At 39.0% G+C, this 15,599-nt stretch overlaps 2 protein-coding genes across 4 annotated transcripts in view; one reads left to right on the forward strand and one right to left on the reverse strand.

The window, feature by feature from the left end:
• DIS3 (DIS3 exosome endoribonuclease and 3'-5' exoribonuclease) overlaps positions 1-5,649 on the reverse strand; it is a 28,578-nt gene extending 22,929 nt beyond the window's left edge. The window contains exons 1-4 of the mRNA XM_028106090.2: positions 5,284-5,649; positions 4,523-4,680; positions 2,597-2,790; positions 2,001-2,074 (exon numbers count right to left, since the gene is read on the reverse strand). Of these exons, the coding sequence (XP_027961891.2) occupies positions 2,001-2,074; positions 2,597-2,790; positions 4,523-4,680; positions 5,284-5,511 (654 nt within the window). The 5' untranslated portion in view covers positions 5,512-5,649. The remainder of the gene's footprint in view (positions 1-2,000; positions 2,075-2,596; positions 2,791-4,522; positions 4,681-5,283) is intronic.
• A 228-nt stretch (positions 5,650-5,877) lies between these two features.
• The window catches only part of PIBF1 (progesterone immunomodulatory binding factor 1), a 231,209-nt gene continuing 221,487 nt past the window's right edge, over positions 5,878-15,599 (forward strand). For all 3 annotated transcript variants that reach the window (XM_088021857.1, XM_088021859.1, XM_028106141.2), the window contains exons 1-3: positions 5,878-6,039; positions 7,068-7,373; positions 13,784-13,884. In XM_088021857.1, the coding sequence (XP_087877983.1) occupies positions 7,122-7,373; positions 13,784-13,884 (353 nt within the window). In that variant the 5' untranslated portion in view covers positions 5,878-6,039; positions 7,068-7,121. The remainder of the gene's footprint in view (positions 6,040-7,067; positions 7,374-13,783; positions 13,885-15,599) is intronic.

The raw sequence follows: 15,599 nt of genomic DNA on the forward strand, positions 1-15,599 counted from the left end.
CGAGGCTCGATCCCAGGACCCTGGGATCATGACCCAAGCTGAAGGCAGATGCTTAACGACTGAGCCACCCAGGCGCCCCTTGCCAACTTATTCTAATCTCAGAGCCCTCACTTGCTGATTCCTCTGCATAAAATGCTCTTCCCCTAATTATTACGATGGTTAGCTCCCTCACAAAACTCAACTAAAATGTCCCTGTCTTGAAGCAAATTTGCTTAGTTAACATCCTTCACATCTCTGCCTTGACATCCGAAATCTGGGTTAGGTGCTAAGTACAGTCAGTCCTCCCATAATGCTTGTTTTGAAAACATGAACTGGTTCCAATGCAACTGCTATATTAAAAAATACTGGGTGAATTCAGAAAACTGCAACTAGCTGAACAAAGCTGCAGAGGAATCCACAAAACAGTCACCTCTCAAACATCTGTTACCCCAGACTACCATATGTTTTATGAGCCACACCATCTTCACTTTCTGTAACAACTTTTCCTCCAAATTTGGATAACCCTATTTCCACCACTACACAAAACTTCTGAGTGTGCCCCAACCACATTTTCCCATTAGCTCTGCTGCTTTTACTACATGATTTTGCAGGACACGGTGAATCTGAAGAACATACATGTTGTATTACAACAGCACCGGCTATAATTTCGCCATGTCCTACACTTGCCCTACCACAGTCCTCAATCAAACATTACGTATTACCAGTTAACATTGGTAATGTTTTAATTGCTAAGCTATTTTTTTCTTTCCTCCTCTAAACCAGTGCTATCCAAAACAACTTTGAGGTGATGGAAATATTGATTTTGTGGTCTCCAGTATGGTAGCCACTGGGCACAAGTGGCTCTTGAGCACCTGAAAGGTGACTAATGCAACTGAGAAACTGAATTTTTAATCTGAATTAAATCTAAAAAGCCAGAGGCAACTAGTGGCTACCTGTTAGAGTAGTCCCTAAATCTATTCCAAAAATCAAGCCCAGCTCTTATTTTCTCACTTCAATTTTGTGAAGTAGTTGATTGAAAATAAGCAGGGATGAAGAAAATGTTGTAAAGACTGGATATCTAATGTTCTATCACATAAAACCTGTTTCTATAATGATAGCTGCCATTTACATTTACCATAGCTACATGCCAGGCATTGAGATAAGAATTTCATTAATACTACTGTTATTACTTTATTTGATCTTCATAACAATGCTTTGAAGTCATTACTGTTAAATACACTTCACATGTGAGGAAGTGAGTGCCCATGAGGTTTTATGACGCACTTAGCATGCCCCCCATCTCCGCTACTGCATGGATCCCTTTACTCCTCCTTCCGCCTCTAACTTTGTCCTTGACACAATGCATCAGCTCACAAATTGGAATTAGAGTGGTCTTTCAAATAAACATTTCCGATCATTCTCCCCCATTCCTCCCAGGCCTACTCTCACCAACCTTTAATTTCCTTTAACTTGCCATTATAAAGTAGGGAGCCCAGAATCCTACCGGCTACCTTCTCTTCACAGCAGCCCTTTAGAATAAGGTAGTTTAAAAATTATTGACTGACAGAATAAATTCTAGATCTTCGTTAGCTGGCCCCTACCCTTCGGGTTCTACTTCTTATGACTCCCTCCCTTCTTCCTTCAGGATTAATGCTACAGCTTTATGCTGTCTGCAATGCCGTCTTTTTTTGTCAAATACTTATACCTTATTCACAAACCAGCCACAGATTCCTTTATTCATTCATCAAACAAATGGTGCCACCATGTGACAGGCCCAACTCAGGTTGCTGAGGGTCTATCAGTGAACAGTGCTATTTTAGAAAGTCAAGTCTTTTAGGAACGGCATTTTGATAAGCCTATTACAGCCACTCTTGTTGTTTATAACCCAACTCCTATTCAATTCCAACTTACCTACCAAAATTCCAATTTTTAAATTTGATAAACTATAAACTTTAGATCCCAAACTGGCCATTTTAATATTTTCACTTTTCAAAAACAAAATAAAACTAACTCAAACATACCCCTTCTTCAGACAAACAAGCAAGACGATCTATGAGTTCCGGGTTAGCAGTCAGGCTCTTTACATATTCTTCACCTGAAAAATAAGTTTTGTTCTTGATAAAGTGTTTTCTTTTTTTTTAAACCCGTATCTGTTGATGTGGTCACGTCAAAGCAGAAGTATTGGGTCAAGCATACCTATGAGTTTTTTGGGTTTTTTAAGATTTTATTTGTTTGACAGAGAGAGAGAGAGCACAAGCAAGGGGAGGAGCAGTCAGAGGGAGAAGCAGGATCCCTGCTGAGCAAGAAGGCTGATGCGGGGCTCGATCCCAGGGCTGTGAGATCATGACCTGAGCCAAAGGCAGATGCTTAACCGTCTAGCCACCCAGGCGTCCTTCTATGAGTTTTTATTGCTAAGCCAATTTCAATTAACAGCCACAGGGAACCACAACTTACTTGGCTGAGAAATGCTGAGAAATTTAAAAATGCAAACATCAGATGGCGTTATATAGGAATATGAAAGTATTAAATGTTCAAGTGAACATCTGACCAAGGGCCTAATGGCAGTTCCTATGTGCGGAAGCATATAAAAATTAACAGCTTTTACATTTAGACTTACAAGTGAAAGCTGGTATTCCTTCTTCTATGGCTTTTTCTTTGTTTTTTTTGTCATTTGTTATGAAGATGACTTGGAGATGATTTTCTGCTGACATTTTCTTCAAATGTTCATTGTACCATTTTGCTGCTACTCGAATGGCTCGATCATTCCTGTCATTAGCATTTTCTCCCTGTTCTTGTTCTACATAAGTTTCTCTAAATATAAAAAAAGTAATAAATAAAAATCAATAGAAATAAGAATATATAAAAAGTCTTTGAACATAAATGCTTAACAACCACTAAACTATAATAAAACTTCACAGGCTTGATAGTAAGATTTTATTTGAACTGAAGATTAATGGTAATTCCCAAAAGCTACAAATAGAATGATTAATGATATGATTCTATAGTTATCAAATACACAATACGTGTAAATCAGCAGTGGTAAACACTCAGTAAATGACAAAACTTATCTAGAGACTGAAAGACCACATACAAATAATGACTGCATATTCCTTCATAGTCTATCCACTCTGAAGTCCTGAATATGTCAGCATACTTACTTCCTTAAATTGATTTTTCAAAGCCAAATTTAAGTAAAATTAACAAAATTCGGTACAAAAACTTTTAGCGCTTAAGAGATTCAACTTTAGAATCTTACACTTATTTATACTAATAGTTTTTAGAACAGCTTCATTCCTCACCATTAAATGCCTTCGCTAATGCTTTAAGCTTAACAGTCAGACACTATCATTAAATTTTGAATTGGTTTTAGCAGTGACTTGAGCAATACAATCTTGGATGAGATTTGCCCAAGTGTCCTTCAACGCCAGTATTGCTAAGCTCTATTCATTGCACTTAAGCAGAAAAATTGCTAACCTCTCATTAAAACTCTGATGATAATGCTCCACAAAAACTTGGTCTTTCTGCACTGAAAAATAAGTTTCTGTTTCTGAATTTCAAGAAGCTAGGAATAAGATGACAAGTGCTTTACCAATGATTTTTACAAGAATAATATTTAAATTTGGGCTATAGAAATGAGAATACTTAAAAAATTAAGTATTTTTAAATATGCATATTCCACTGAGATTTCATTACCAGAATTCTACTGTCTAATCCACTGGGGGTGATTTACTGCTCAGGAACATTTGACAATGTCTGGAGACATTTTGGGTTGTTACAACTCTGTGGATGGGGGAAGATGGGGTTGCTAAGGGCATGTAGTGATTAGAAGAACAAGATGCTGCTAAACATCCTATGATGTATAAGACAGCCTGCCCACAACAAATTATTATTCATTCCAAAATGTAAATAGTACCAAAGTTGAGAAGCCCTAATTTAATATAATAAAGATATACTAGAACTCAACAGAGATAATTTATGTAACACGTGAAATAGCAATATATTTTCTAAGACCACACATTATGTTCAAAGGGTGTCAATCTGAAACACAACAAAGAATTCTATTTCTTAACCCTATCTTCTTCAATATGATCAGTTACAAAGTATTGTTTAGCTTTTAAAAGCCCATTAATAATAAATCTGCTTTATATTTTTAAACCTCTTTCATAAACTCTTACATTTTATCAATTTATGTTGGTCATCAAATAATATGGTATTCCAGGAACCTAGGGAAATCTTTTTCCAAAATGTTATTGCTCAACTCATGCTGAAAGGAATTCAAAATGAAAACATTTTAGAAACAAAAGTACCCACAGTAGCCTAAGGGTCTGGAGACCTTGGTTCTAGGTTTGATCTAATCAATGCCTATGTACCTTAGGTACACTGAGGATTATGTCTGTAGAACTGTGTAACAACCAAATAATCCTCCCATAGGTACGAAACTTACCTTGCACCTTCTGATAATGTCACAATTATTGCCAGGAACCCTTCCCCAAATTTAGCTAATTCTATGGTTTTCCGGTAATTACCATAATTTTCCCCCTACCTATGGTGCTCATTAGTGAAGGTGTAGAAATGCTTCTCCTGGTTATTAGTCACATCTCTGATTCGTTTATATACCGGAGCACTCCGATTTCTCACTTCTTGCAGAACTGTTTGTAGTACAATCACATTCCTGATGGCAGGGTCCTCAAGAACATCGATCTTAAAAAATAATAATAATAAGGAAAGAAAACTTAAATTTTCCTATGTTCACTGATAAATTGTTTCTGCCAAACAAAACCCTGTCGATTTAAAAAAAAAAAAAAGAACCAACACCTCGTATACATTAAACTAAGGAGCTATTTTGCTACAGAAAACCCTTCAGGTCTATTAGAGAAGAGTACATATAAACAGACTAATTACAAAACTTCGTAGAGTTAAGTCCACTAATAATGAAATACGTTGGCCCACACAGTTTTCATTCGTAGGCACTTACAAGCTGCCTGGGAGTCGCAGGCTGGAGGCCACAGAAGCCCAGGTCCCCGGCCTCCAGACACTTAAATCTAAGGCAGAAGAGACACCAGGAGTTAGAAAACTAATCTAAAATTCTTATGACTCCAAGAACTCAAAAACAAACAAACAAACAAACAAACAAAGAAAAGAAACTTGGCCTGGAAGACAGGAGGCAAGGGTCCCGAGATGGGGTTTGCCTCTCCCTAAGTACGTCCAAGACTCTCCTCCGTGGGCCTCAGTTTCCCTATTCTGTCACACCCCCTTCTCCCGGTAGTGCCAAGATGACCACGGACAGCCCCTCCACCGACGCACCTGGTGCAACAGCACGTTGGTGTCGGGAAGCAAGTAATGCGGCTGCGGGCACAGGCTGCTCGCAGGATCCAGGGGCTGCGGCTCGAGGACCGGCCCCTCGTGCGCACCGTCGCACGCCGCGCACCCGGGCGCGCCGCAGCCGATGTCGTCCCGCAGGTAATGCTCGCGTACGATCTTCATCACGCCGCCCGCCCGCGTTTTTTTTAAGAAAGTCTTGGACTTGAGCATCTTGCTTGCAGTGCGGAATCCCGACCCTGACCGCGCTCTTCCGGTGAAAAGTGCCAAGTAGAAGCCCTGCGGCACAACTATACTTTACCCCGAAGTTCACCCTTTCCAGCTCCAAGATATTAATAAATACCTTGCGCGGGAAAACGTCGAGGCTGACGTTTGTTGGCTCTCTGAGGGCTGCGAGTATTGGGCGAAAATGAGGCGGATGGGCGGAGCCCAGAGCTAGTTCCATCCAGGACCGGGGCGGGGCTCGCCTCTGGACTACAGCTCCCAGCATGCACTGCTTCCTGCGTTGGGGGTGGATCCAGGCTGAGTTCCGGCGGCGTGGGCGATTGCACGCTGCCGCTTCCGCCGTCCTCCCGCGGGTGCGGAAGTGGTTGTCTTGGTTACGGGTTCCTAACGGTCCCCGATCTGAAATTGTTGAGGAGCTACAACCTGAGCTTCCGTTTGGGGATGCTTTCAACTCCATGGAGAAGCGACGGTGGTGGCTGGTCCAGCCTTAGACGTGGAGTAGTTGAAGCTTTCGAGGTAGCTCGCGGCTATCCCTTCCTTTCCCACGCAGGGCAGGGACTCCTACACTGCCGAGTTTGGCTTCTTCACTCCGCACGTGTGGGCAGCCCCAGCCCCCGATCCTTTGTAATCCAGATGTTGCCTCTCTCTGATTTCACCTTTCTTTACCTTTTCCCTTTGAGAGGGATGCCGTTTCCCCTCCACACGCCTTTCTAATAATTTAGTTTGGAAAAGCTGGTATCTGCAATACCGCAAATAACTTATTATGTCATGTAGTATTAAAAGAAGAGAATTGTTAAAATTCTTGTGAAAGGGTAAGAAGTTCGATTTAGAATACTTGAGTTTATTTCTTCTACGTTCTTGTTTTCATTTTATCTGGAAGTCCATTGGAATATTTTTATTTCACTGTTTACCTTTTTAAAAAATCTTCAGTGATGCCTCATTGCCCGTAGAATAAATTTCGAACGCATTTTGACATTCAAGGCTCTCGAAGTCTTGATTATTAAGGTTGTATGTGTGTATGTGTATGAGGGATAGGGCGAGTCCTACTCAAAATCACGAAGGCTTGGCCCCAGCGGGACTACAACTATCTTCTGCTGTTGTGCATTTTCACCACCTCTGTACCAACCCTAATTCTTGCATGCTTTTTTCTTGTTGCTACTCTAAATCCTTCAAGATTCTAAGTAGACAAAACCTTGTGATCAACTCAGAATTGATTTCTCTAAGCTCGAACACGTGCTGCTTTTCGTTCCTGGATACTACTGACTAGGGCTTTTATCCTTTACCTCGAACAATTTCTTTGTTCCCCACAAGTAAGATTCCTGTCCCCAGGAACTGGGCTTTTTATTCATCAAGGGCAAATTCATAGTAGGATTTAATGAGCTTGATTTAATATGTCTGATTTGAGCAGTAATTTACTAATCTGTCCTAGACGAGGGGTCCTCCAGATTGTCTGATAACTACTTAGGCATTCATTAGTATCTCTTTAACATACTTATGCTTTCCATAGAGAATGTTTGAATACATTTAATATTTTTAACCCACAGAAAATTGAAATTGAATTGGAGAAGAAAACTGAGCCATAACAACAACAAAAAAAAATGTCTCGAAAAATTGCCAGGGCATCAAAAAAAGTGAATATCTCTAGCTCTCTGGAATCTGAAGATATTAGTTTAGAAACAACAGTTCCTACGGATGATATTTCATCATCAGAAGAGCGAGATGGTAAAATCAAAATCACCCAGCAACTAATCGAACGTAAAGAACTTCTTCATAATATTCAGTTACTGAAAATAGAGCTATCCCAGAAAGATATGATGATAGACAACTTGAAAGTGGATTATCTTACGAAGGTAAGATTAGGTGTAATTTTTGTTACTTTTATGCTTTATTGTCTCCAAACTGCAGATAAATAAGACTTAAAATTATATATATGTAATCTGAACTTGAATGATAACGTTTATCATTTCAAAAAGAAAATTATATTTTCTTGCATAGTTGAAAAAAACTTTTTGGAAGGAGAGGAGGAGTGAATTATACTTCTGTGTATTAAATAAAAAGTCCTGAAAGAGGCGATGATTTGAAGTTGGGCAGGGATGAATTGCTTCTGTAGGCTCAGTTTTTAAAATCTAGCATGTGTGAGATAATCTTTTTAGGTGTTTTTTTTCCAGCCAAGATGTGTTCTGCTTCATTGGGAATTAACCCTGATGTGACTAGTTTGATAGGGAGAATCAAGATCATAATTATATTATTAGTCTGTATAGTCCTCTGCCCTGGAAATTCAGTTTCTTTGGTATCTCTGTTTGACAGTTATTCGTATTCCTGAGTTTATGACACCTAATCATCATTGATCCTTGCCACGGCCACTTTTTATTTTGTATATTTATTCTTTTTATTCCCGTAGCTCATTTCCCTTCTTCTCTCTATCAACTATTTTTTTTTAAGATTTTATTTATTTATTTGAGAGAGAGGGAGGAGAAAGAGAACACGAGCGGGGTTGGGATGCAGAGGGAGAGGGAGAAGCAAACTCTCCACTGAGCAGGGAGCCCAACACGGGGCTCAGTCCCAGGACCCGGGGATCAGGACCTGAGCCAAAGGCAGACACTTAACCAACTGAGCCACCCAGGCGCCCTTCTATTAACTATTTTAAATTTTTTTTTTTACATTTGTTCTTGAAAATGGGTATTTTTCTTATTTTTTTCCTTTACATAAATGTAAATTGCATGTTTTGTTTTAGAGTTTATCTCTTTTATAGCTGTTTTTTTTCCCCATCTCCGGGATGTTTTTGAAATCATTAATGTTACTGTGTATGTCTCATCTTCTGCTTCTAACTTCTATGTAATTCTCTGTGTGTGTGTGTGTGTGTGTGTGTGTGTGTGTGTGTGTGTGTCTACGTCTACCAATCTATTCATCCACTACCGCAGAGGTAGGCACCTAGATTGCCTCCCAATTCTCTGCCACCACATGCAACATGGGCCTTCTGTAGGCATTTCTCTTTTGGACCTGTGTGGACATCTTCTTTGACATGTATACTCAGGAATAGAATTTCTGGCTCATAGGGTATATGCATACTTAATTAAACTGAGTGTACTGTCAAATTACTCTCCAGAATAGCTGCGTACTCTACATTCCCATGGTTTTTGGTCCATGAGCACTAGGGTTGTTTTGCTTAGAGACCCCTTGGGAGTAAGATGTTTGCTGTCAGATATATGGAGGAATATTATACAGTAAAGGATTAGTCTTTCATAATTCATCAAATCGAAGGCAGCTTGATTGTAAAGTGGACCATTACTTGTATCACTGAGATTAAAAACTGCCAAGTTAAACTGTTATGTGCTATAGATTGTAAGATGCATTCCAGTTTCAGAGATGTAAAATGTGAAAAAGTGAGAGTCTGGGATCAGTGAAGGAACAGAATTTTTAGACATTTATTTTCCAGAGCTTACCAGTATATTGAGCATTGGGGGTACAAGGATGAAAATATCATTTTCTAGCATTATTTTTTTATTAGTTTCAGAGGTAGAGTTTAGTGATTCATCCGTTGCATATAACACCAAGTGCTCATTACATCAAGTGCCCTCCTTAATGTCCATCACCCAGTTACCCCATTCCCCCACCTACCTCCCCCTCCAGCAACCCTTAGTTTGTTTCCTATAGTTAGGAGTCTCTTATGGTTTGCCTCCCTTTCTGTTTTCACTTTATTTTATTTTTCCCTCCCTTCCACTGTAATCCTGTTTTGTTTCTTAAATTCCACATATGAGTGAAATCATATGATAATTGTCTTTCTTGGATTGATTTATTTCACTTAGCATAATACCCTCTGGTTCCTTCCACATCATTGCAAATGGCAAGATTTCATTTTTTGATGGCTGAGTAATATTCCATTGTGTGTGTGCCACATGTGGCATTATTAAAAATAAATTTCCCTTACTCGACTATAGATAATAAAAGTCACAGGAAAAGTAGATTTCTGCTGACTATAAACCTTTCTTGCTATTAACATTTAAATGGCCTGATTTAAGTTACTTAGCTTCCTGTCATTGGAAGCATTCTATAGTCCTGAGTGGTCAAGTGTCATGATACACTATAGGTATTTTTGCTGTGGAAAGAGGTTGAACTAGCTGTGCAGTGTTCTGGGGATGAAGTTCAGTTGCTAGTACCAAAGACTTAGAAAATGGTGGCTGCCTGTAACACAGGAGAAGGATTTTATTTCTCTTGTGTAACAGGAATCTGAAAGTAGGTAATTTAGATTTGGGGTGGTTACTCCTTGATATTGTTAGGAACCCAGGCTCCTTTTAACCTTCTGCACAGCTGTTTTAAGCATGTGCTTTTCATCTCAAAGTCAGAGATGGCTGATCTACCTCCAGTATTGTATCCATGTTACAGGCAGAGGATGAGGAGAAGGATAATGGGAAAATGGGACACATGCCAAAAGACTCATTCTCTTTTATGTACTTCTATTTTTTTAAGATTTTATTTATTTATTTATTTATTTGAAGGAGAGAGAGAGTGCGCATGCTACCAGGGGGCGGGTCAGAGGGGGAAGGAGCAAGAGAGGGAGAGAGAATCTGAAGCAGACTACCGGCTAAGTGCAGAGCTCCACGCGGGGCTAGATCTCACTATTGTCAGATCAGGACCTGAGCCGAAACCAAGAGTCAGACACTTAACCAGCTGAGCCACCCAGAAGCCCCAGGACTCATTCCCTTTTAAAGAGCTTTCCCAGAAGCTCAAGCCAGTGGCCTCAGTAAACTAGAACTATATAGCATGACCACCTTAGCTGCAAGGAGTGGAAAGCTGGGAAATGTAAATATTTAACTGGATACATTATTGTCACTAATAAAAATCAGAGTTACATTAGATAGAAGAGAAGACAGTGTTGGGAGACGAGTAGCAATTTTTTTTGTTCTATTCATCACAGTCTTTTTATTTTTTGTTATTTTTTTTAAAGATTTTATTTATTTGACAGAGAGAGACACAGTGAAAGAGGGAACAGAAGCAGGGGGAGTGGGAGAGGGAGAAGCAGGCTTCCCAAAGAGCAGGGAGCCCAGTGCGGGGCTCAATGTGGGGCTCGATCCCAGGACCCTGGATCATGACCTGAGCTGAAGGCAGACGCTTAACGACTGAGCCACGCAGGCATCCCCATCACAGTCTTTTTAAGTTAGAAAGTCTGTGAATCTAACGTTTTTTCTACACCAGTATGGTGGCAATACAATTTTTACATTTGTTACAGTTTATTACTAACGTTACAGTTTTTTACTATGAATGTCTTGATCCATGTTGATTTGACTTTTCCATGTCTAAAAACAAGAACACATTTCTCCAAGGGAACTCAAAATCATTAGTCCCACTTCCCTCTTGCTCACTGAGAGAACTTAAAAGGGTAACGGCTTAGGCCAAACATCCTGATTCTAGAGAATTGTTGGCTTTCCATTTTTATCCCTGCCCATTGATGCCTAAATCTCCTTCCTTATTCCTTCATTCCTTTCCTCTTCAGTCTTCATGCCTGTTAATTTTTAAATGACAGTCTTTTTATCTTTCACTTGAGATCTGTGGGTTCCTTATTGCTGGGGAATTAAATGAAGGGGTGCATCTTCCCAGCTTGATTGTCTTTGAGTTAAGGAACCTAAGTTAGAAGTCAGTTAAAATTGTGAAAGTTGTAACCCTGGAAAGAGTAGAACTTTCTGTCCTTGTGGTAACAGTATTCTTGATTTGCAAAATAATAATTATGAGGAATGTGGTTGTCTTTTGTTGATTTAAGACATTTATTGAAGCCTGTTGCTAGGAATATAACTGAACATGGCAGGGTCCCTTTTTTATGTAGATCACATTCAAGTGAGACACATGATCAAGAAACAAATGGGAGCTCTTCAAGATCATGTGACACAGCATCACTTAGCAACGGGAGTTTTCTACTATAGATAAGGAGTCAGCAAATTTTTTCTGTAAAGACCCAGACAGTAAATATTTTTTGCTTTGCAGGCCATGTGTGGTCTGTCACATATTCTTTGTTGTTTTTTTTACTCCTTTACAAATGCAAAATCTGTTAGCTCATGGGCTGTACAGAAACAGGGCATGGGCTTGATTTGACCCATTGCCATCGTTTATTAACTCTTGCTTTAGACTGTGTAATCAGAGAAGCCACCGCTAGATTTTAGGCAATTAGAATTACATGTCCTGATTTTTGTATTCAAAATGGCACTGAAGTAATAGACCAAGGACAGATAAGGTAGAAGCAGAAGACAGTTAATTGGGTTATTGCCTTATGTAAGACTTAAGTTTTTGGCTTCATCCACTGGAGCCATTTATTGAGAAATGGAAGGCTGGGAGAAGACTGTTCTGGGAGGTAAGATGTAAGTTCTGTTTTGAACATGTTAAACTTTAGATTCCTGTTAGACCCCAAAACAGAATTGTCAATTAGAGTTTAGGGGCGAGTCCATGACTTTGTATGTGTGTTTGTGTGTGTGTCTGTGTGGTGTGTATGTAAAATATACATCAGCATATAGAGGGCACTTAAAGCTATGGGATTAGATGACATTACCTGGTGAGAGCAGAGGGCCCCAAGCCACGTGAAGTGGAGTCCAACATCTAGAAATAGGGTAGAGGAAGAGAATCTAGCAAAGGAGCCTGAGAAGCCTACGAGTGGCTAGTGGGTTAGGAGGAAGACCAAAGAGGAATAACATGGAATTCGAACTACGACAACAGTCATCTGCTGTGTCAAATCATGCTGTCAAGTAAGATAAATATGCTGAAATTATTAGGGGACTGGTTATTAAAAGAAGTGATTCAGAATACTTTTCCTGGAATATTATGGGAAAAATATTGAATTTTTGCTCTGATGGTAAGCAGAGAAACGGTACATTAGCAAAGGGAGTGGTGTGATCAAGGGAATATTGTTCGTTGTTCTTTTTAGTGGATGATAGAAGTAGTTTGCTTAATGATAGGAATGATCCAGTAGAGATGGGGAATTTGCTGATGCAAGAGGAATCCACTTGAATATATTAAAGATTGGCTGTTAAATTAATCTATTTTAAAAGATGAATAAGAATTACCTGGGTTGAAAGGAAAAGAGAAAAGAATTTTTTAATTAGACTAAGAGCAAAACCCAAGTCCATAGAGGCTTAAGAGAGACCACAGCATACTTGAAGAAAGGCAAGCACTTATTTTTCCTGGAACAGAGTGTACTTTTAAGCTAGTGACCAGAGAAGGAAGGAGCTGGTAAGGGCCAGATCAAGAAGTACTGGTACATTATGCCATAAGTTTGAAATTGATTTCGAAAACAGTGAAGATCCTCTGAAGGATTTAAAACTGGGGAAATAAATTTTTGTTAACATTTTTTAAAAGGAAGCTAAAGGAAGATAAATTTGGAGGTTGACAAAACTGGACACAAGGAAACACTCCTGGTGAGAGATGGTGGGGGTCTAACAAGATTTGTCAGTGGGTATCAAAGAGGATGGAGCAGTTTTGAGAGCTATTTATGAAGTGAACTTAACAAGAACCACAACAAAATGGAGTCTGGTCAGAATAAGCTGTGAGGGAGAAGTAGACCTCAACCATGACTCAGGTGTTTTTTGCGTTGGAGACTAGGGAGGTCCAGGGAGTGTACGAGTAGGTGAGGCTGAGGCCTCGTTTTCTTTTGGACATTTGTGACATCACTCATGGAGTATTCGTTTGGAGATCTATGGATCAAAAGGACAAATGCAGGGTCTAGCAAGGAAAAAATCACCTGGGCAAGGCACCAAAATAAAATCCCAGATGTTAGGGGGCTTCTCAGTGAGAGTGAGTGAAGGGGGAAAAGTAGTCTCTTTTTTTTTTTAAGAACTTTTATTTATTATTTATTTATTTATTTATTTAAGATTTTGTATTTATTTGTGAGAGAGAGAATGAGAGACAGAGAGTATGAGAGTGGGGAGGGTCAGAGGGAGAAGCAGACTCCCTGCTGAGCAGGGAGCCCAAAGCGGGACTCCATCCCAGAACTCCAGGATCATGACCTGAGCCGAAGGCAGTCGCTTAACCAACTGAGCCACCCAGGCACCCAAGGGGAAAAAGTAGTCTTAATGACAGCCTGGCAAAAAATCCATGTATGTGGCAGCAGTTTAAACCGTTTGTATGAACAGACTGTAATTTGTTAATACAACATTGCAGAAGAACCTCTATCCAAGCTTTCTCTCTCTCTTTTTTTTTTTAACATTGAGTATTTTTCAGACATTTTGTAGTGATAAATTTGAAAGTTGACCATATAATTTACCTCTTTCTCTTCATTAAGATTGAAGAATTGGAGGAGAAACTTAATGATGCACTTCACCAGAAGCAGCTACTGACACTGAGATTAGACAATCAGTTGACTTTTCAACAAAAGGATGCCAGGTAAGAAAGTTTTTAAGAAACAGTAATACCTATTTAGCCATTACAAGTAATTTCGTTACCTGTTTATGCATGCAATTGTAGCTAAAAGAGAGAAATTTTAAGTGAGCGATGGTAATAACTTTTACATCCATACCAACAAAAAAGTAGGTTACTTGATACAATACACAAAATACAAAAAGTCAAAATTCAGCATTCATTCAACAAACATTGCTGATGTAAGTGATCCATAAGTGACAATGGAAGTTCTCTAAACTCACCACCATTTAAGCTGTTGTCTGGATTAACCTTTCTTCATTTGCTTTATAAAGCACACTAAATCTCATGGCCCATTTAACTCTGCAAGTTTAAATTATCTTCTTTTTTGCCTGCATTCTTTCTCCCAATTCAGTTGTGTACTTAGGAAGATTCCACTGTGTTTACTCTCAAATATGCCTATGACAGTTGTCCTTAGAATTATGTAAACAATGAAATATGAATGAAAAAAAGATGTGCTGCTTTATGAAAACTATAATGAATTCTTTGAAACAATTTAATAGAAGTAAGTGATTAAAAAAAAACTGTCATCAAATTAAGTGAAAGCAAGACAGATTTAAAAGTTGGGAGCAAAAATCAAATAAGTCCATAAAAAGCATCCTCTCATATTTCTTCCCAAGTGTCTTTAAGGTAAAGAAATTGAACTTGGCAATCATGAACAATGATTTACACAAAAAACAAAGTATACCTTTGTATTTAAAAAATCTGAACCCTATGTAGAAAATTTGACAAGTGACTGCTTCTTTCTATGTGTTAATTAGAAGTAAATGTGTTAAAGTGCTTATCTTCTCTCTTTGTAAGATTTCACTATTTAACTGATACTTAAAAAAAATTATCTCACCAGTTACCAGGCACTATAACATTAGATCATTGGTTCTGAAACTTTAGTATGTATCAGACCCATCTGGAGGTCTTGTTAAAAAGGATTGTTGGGTCTCACCCTCTGATATTGTGATTTGGGGTGAGCCCTGAGAATCTGTATTTCTACCAAGTTCTCAGGTGATGCTGATGCTGCTGGTCTGGCGACAGTACTTTGGGAACCACTCCATTCAGTGGTAGGGCTTCTACTCTAATTCTTGAGGCATTTCTCAGATTACATGATGCTGAGAGGGCAGTTGAGGGGCTATTGCACTAATCCTCTTGATGGCTGACATTAGTAAAAAGTGGTTGTTGGATTTTGAATATATTTTGAAGGTTGAGCTGATGGGATTGTGGCAACATTTTTGTTCGAATAAATGAAAGGGTGGAGTTGCTGTCAACTAAGATAGGAAAACCACAGTGGAAGAGGTTTATGAATGAAGAGCAAGAGTTCAGTTTGGGACATCTTCTGTTAGAGTTGTCTTATTAGAAATCCATGTGTAGGTATTGGAAGAGTTTGGTCTAGAGATATAAATCTGGGAATCATTAGGATATAGACAGTACACATTTAAGTCATAAGATTGGATGAATTCCCCAAGGTAGTAAATACAGAGAGAGAAGAGAGCCAAGTACTCCTAACATTAAGACAAACCAGAAAGGAGACTGAGAAAACACCAATGGAAAAATGGGAGAAAAATGACAAGAGTATAGTGACTTGGAAGACAGGTGAAGAAAGTGTGTACAGGGAGAGATCAGTTGTGTCAAGTAATCTTTGGTCATGGATGAGAAGAATTGAGAATTGATCATTAGCAATCTGGATGTCA

Source organism: Eumetopias jubatus, unplaced genomic scaffold (genome assembly GCF_037043125.1).
Source record: "Eumetopias jubatus isolate StellerSeaLion01/CBP00866 unplaced genomic scaffold, mEumJub1_p1.0 scaffold_3, whole genome shotgun sequence".
Lineage (NCBI taxonomy): Eukaryota > Metazoa > Chordata > Mammalia > Carnivora > Otariidae > Eumetopias > Eumetopias jubatus.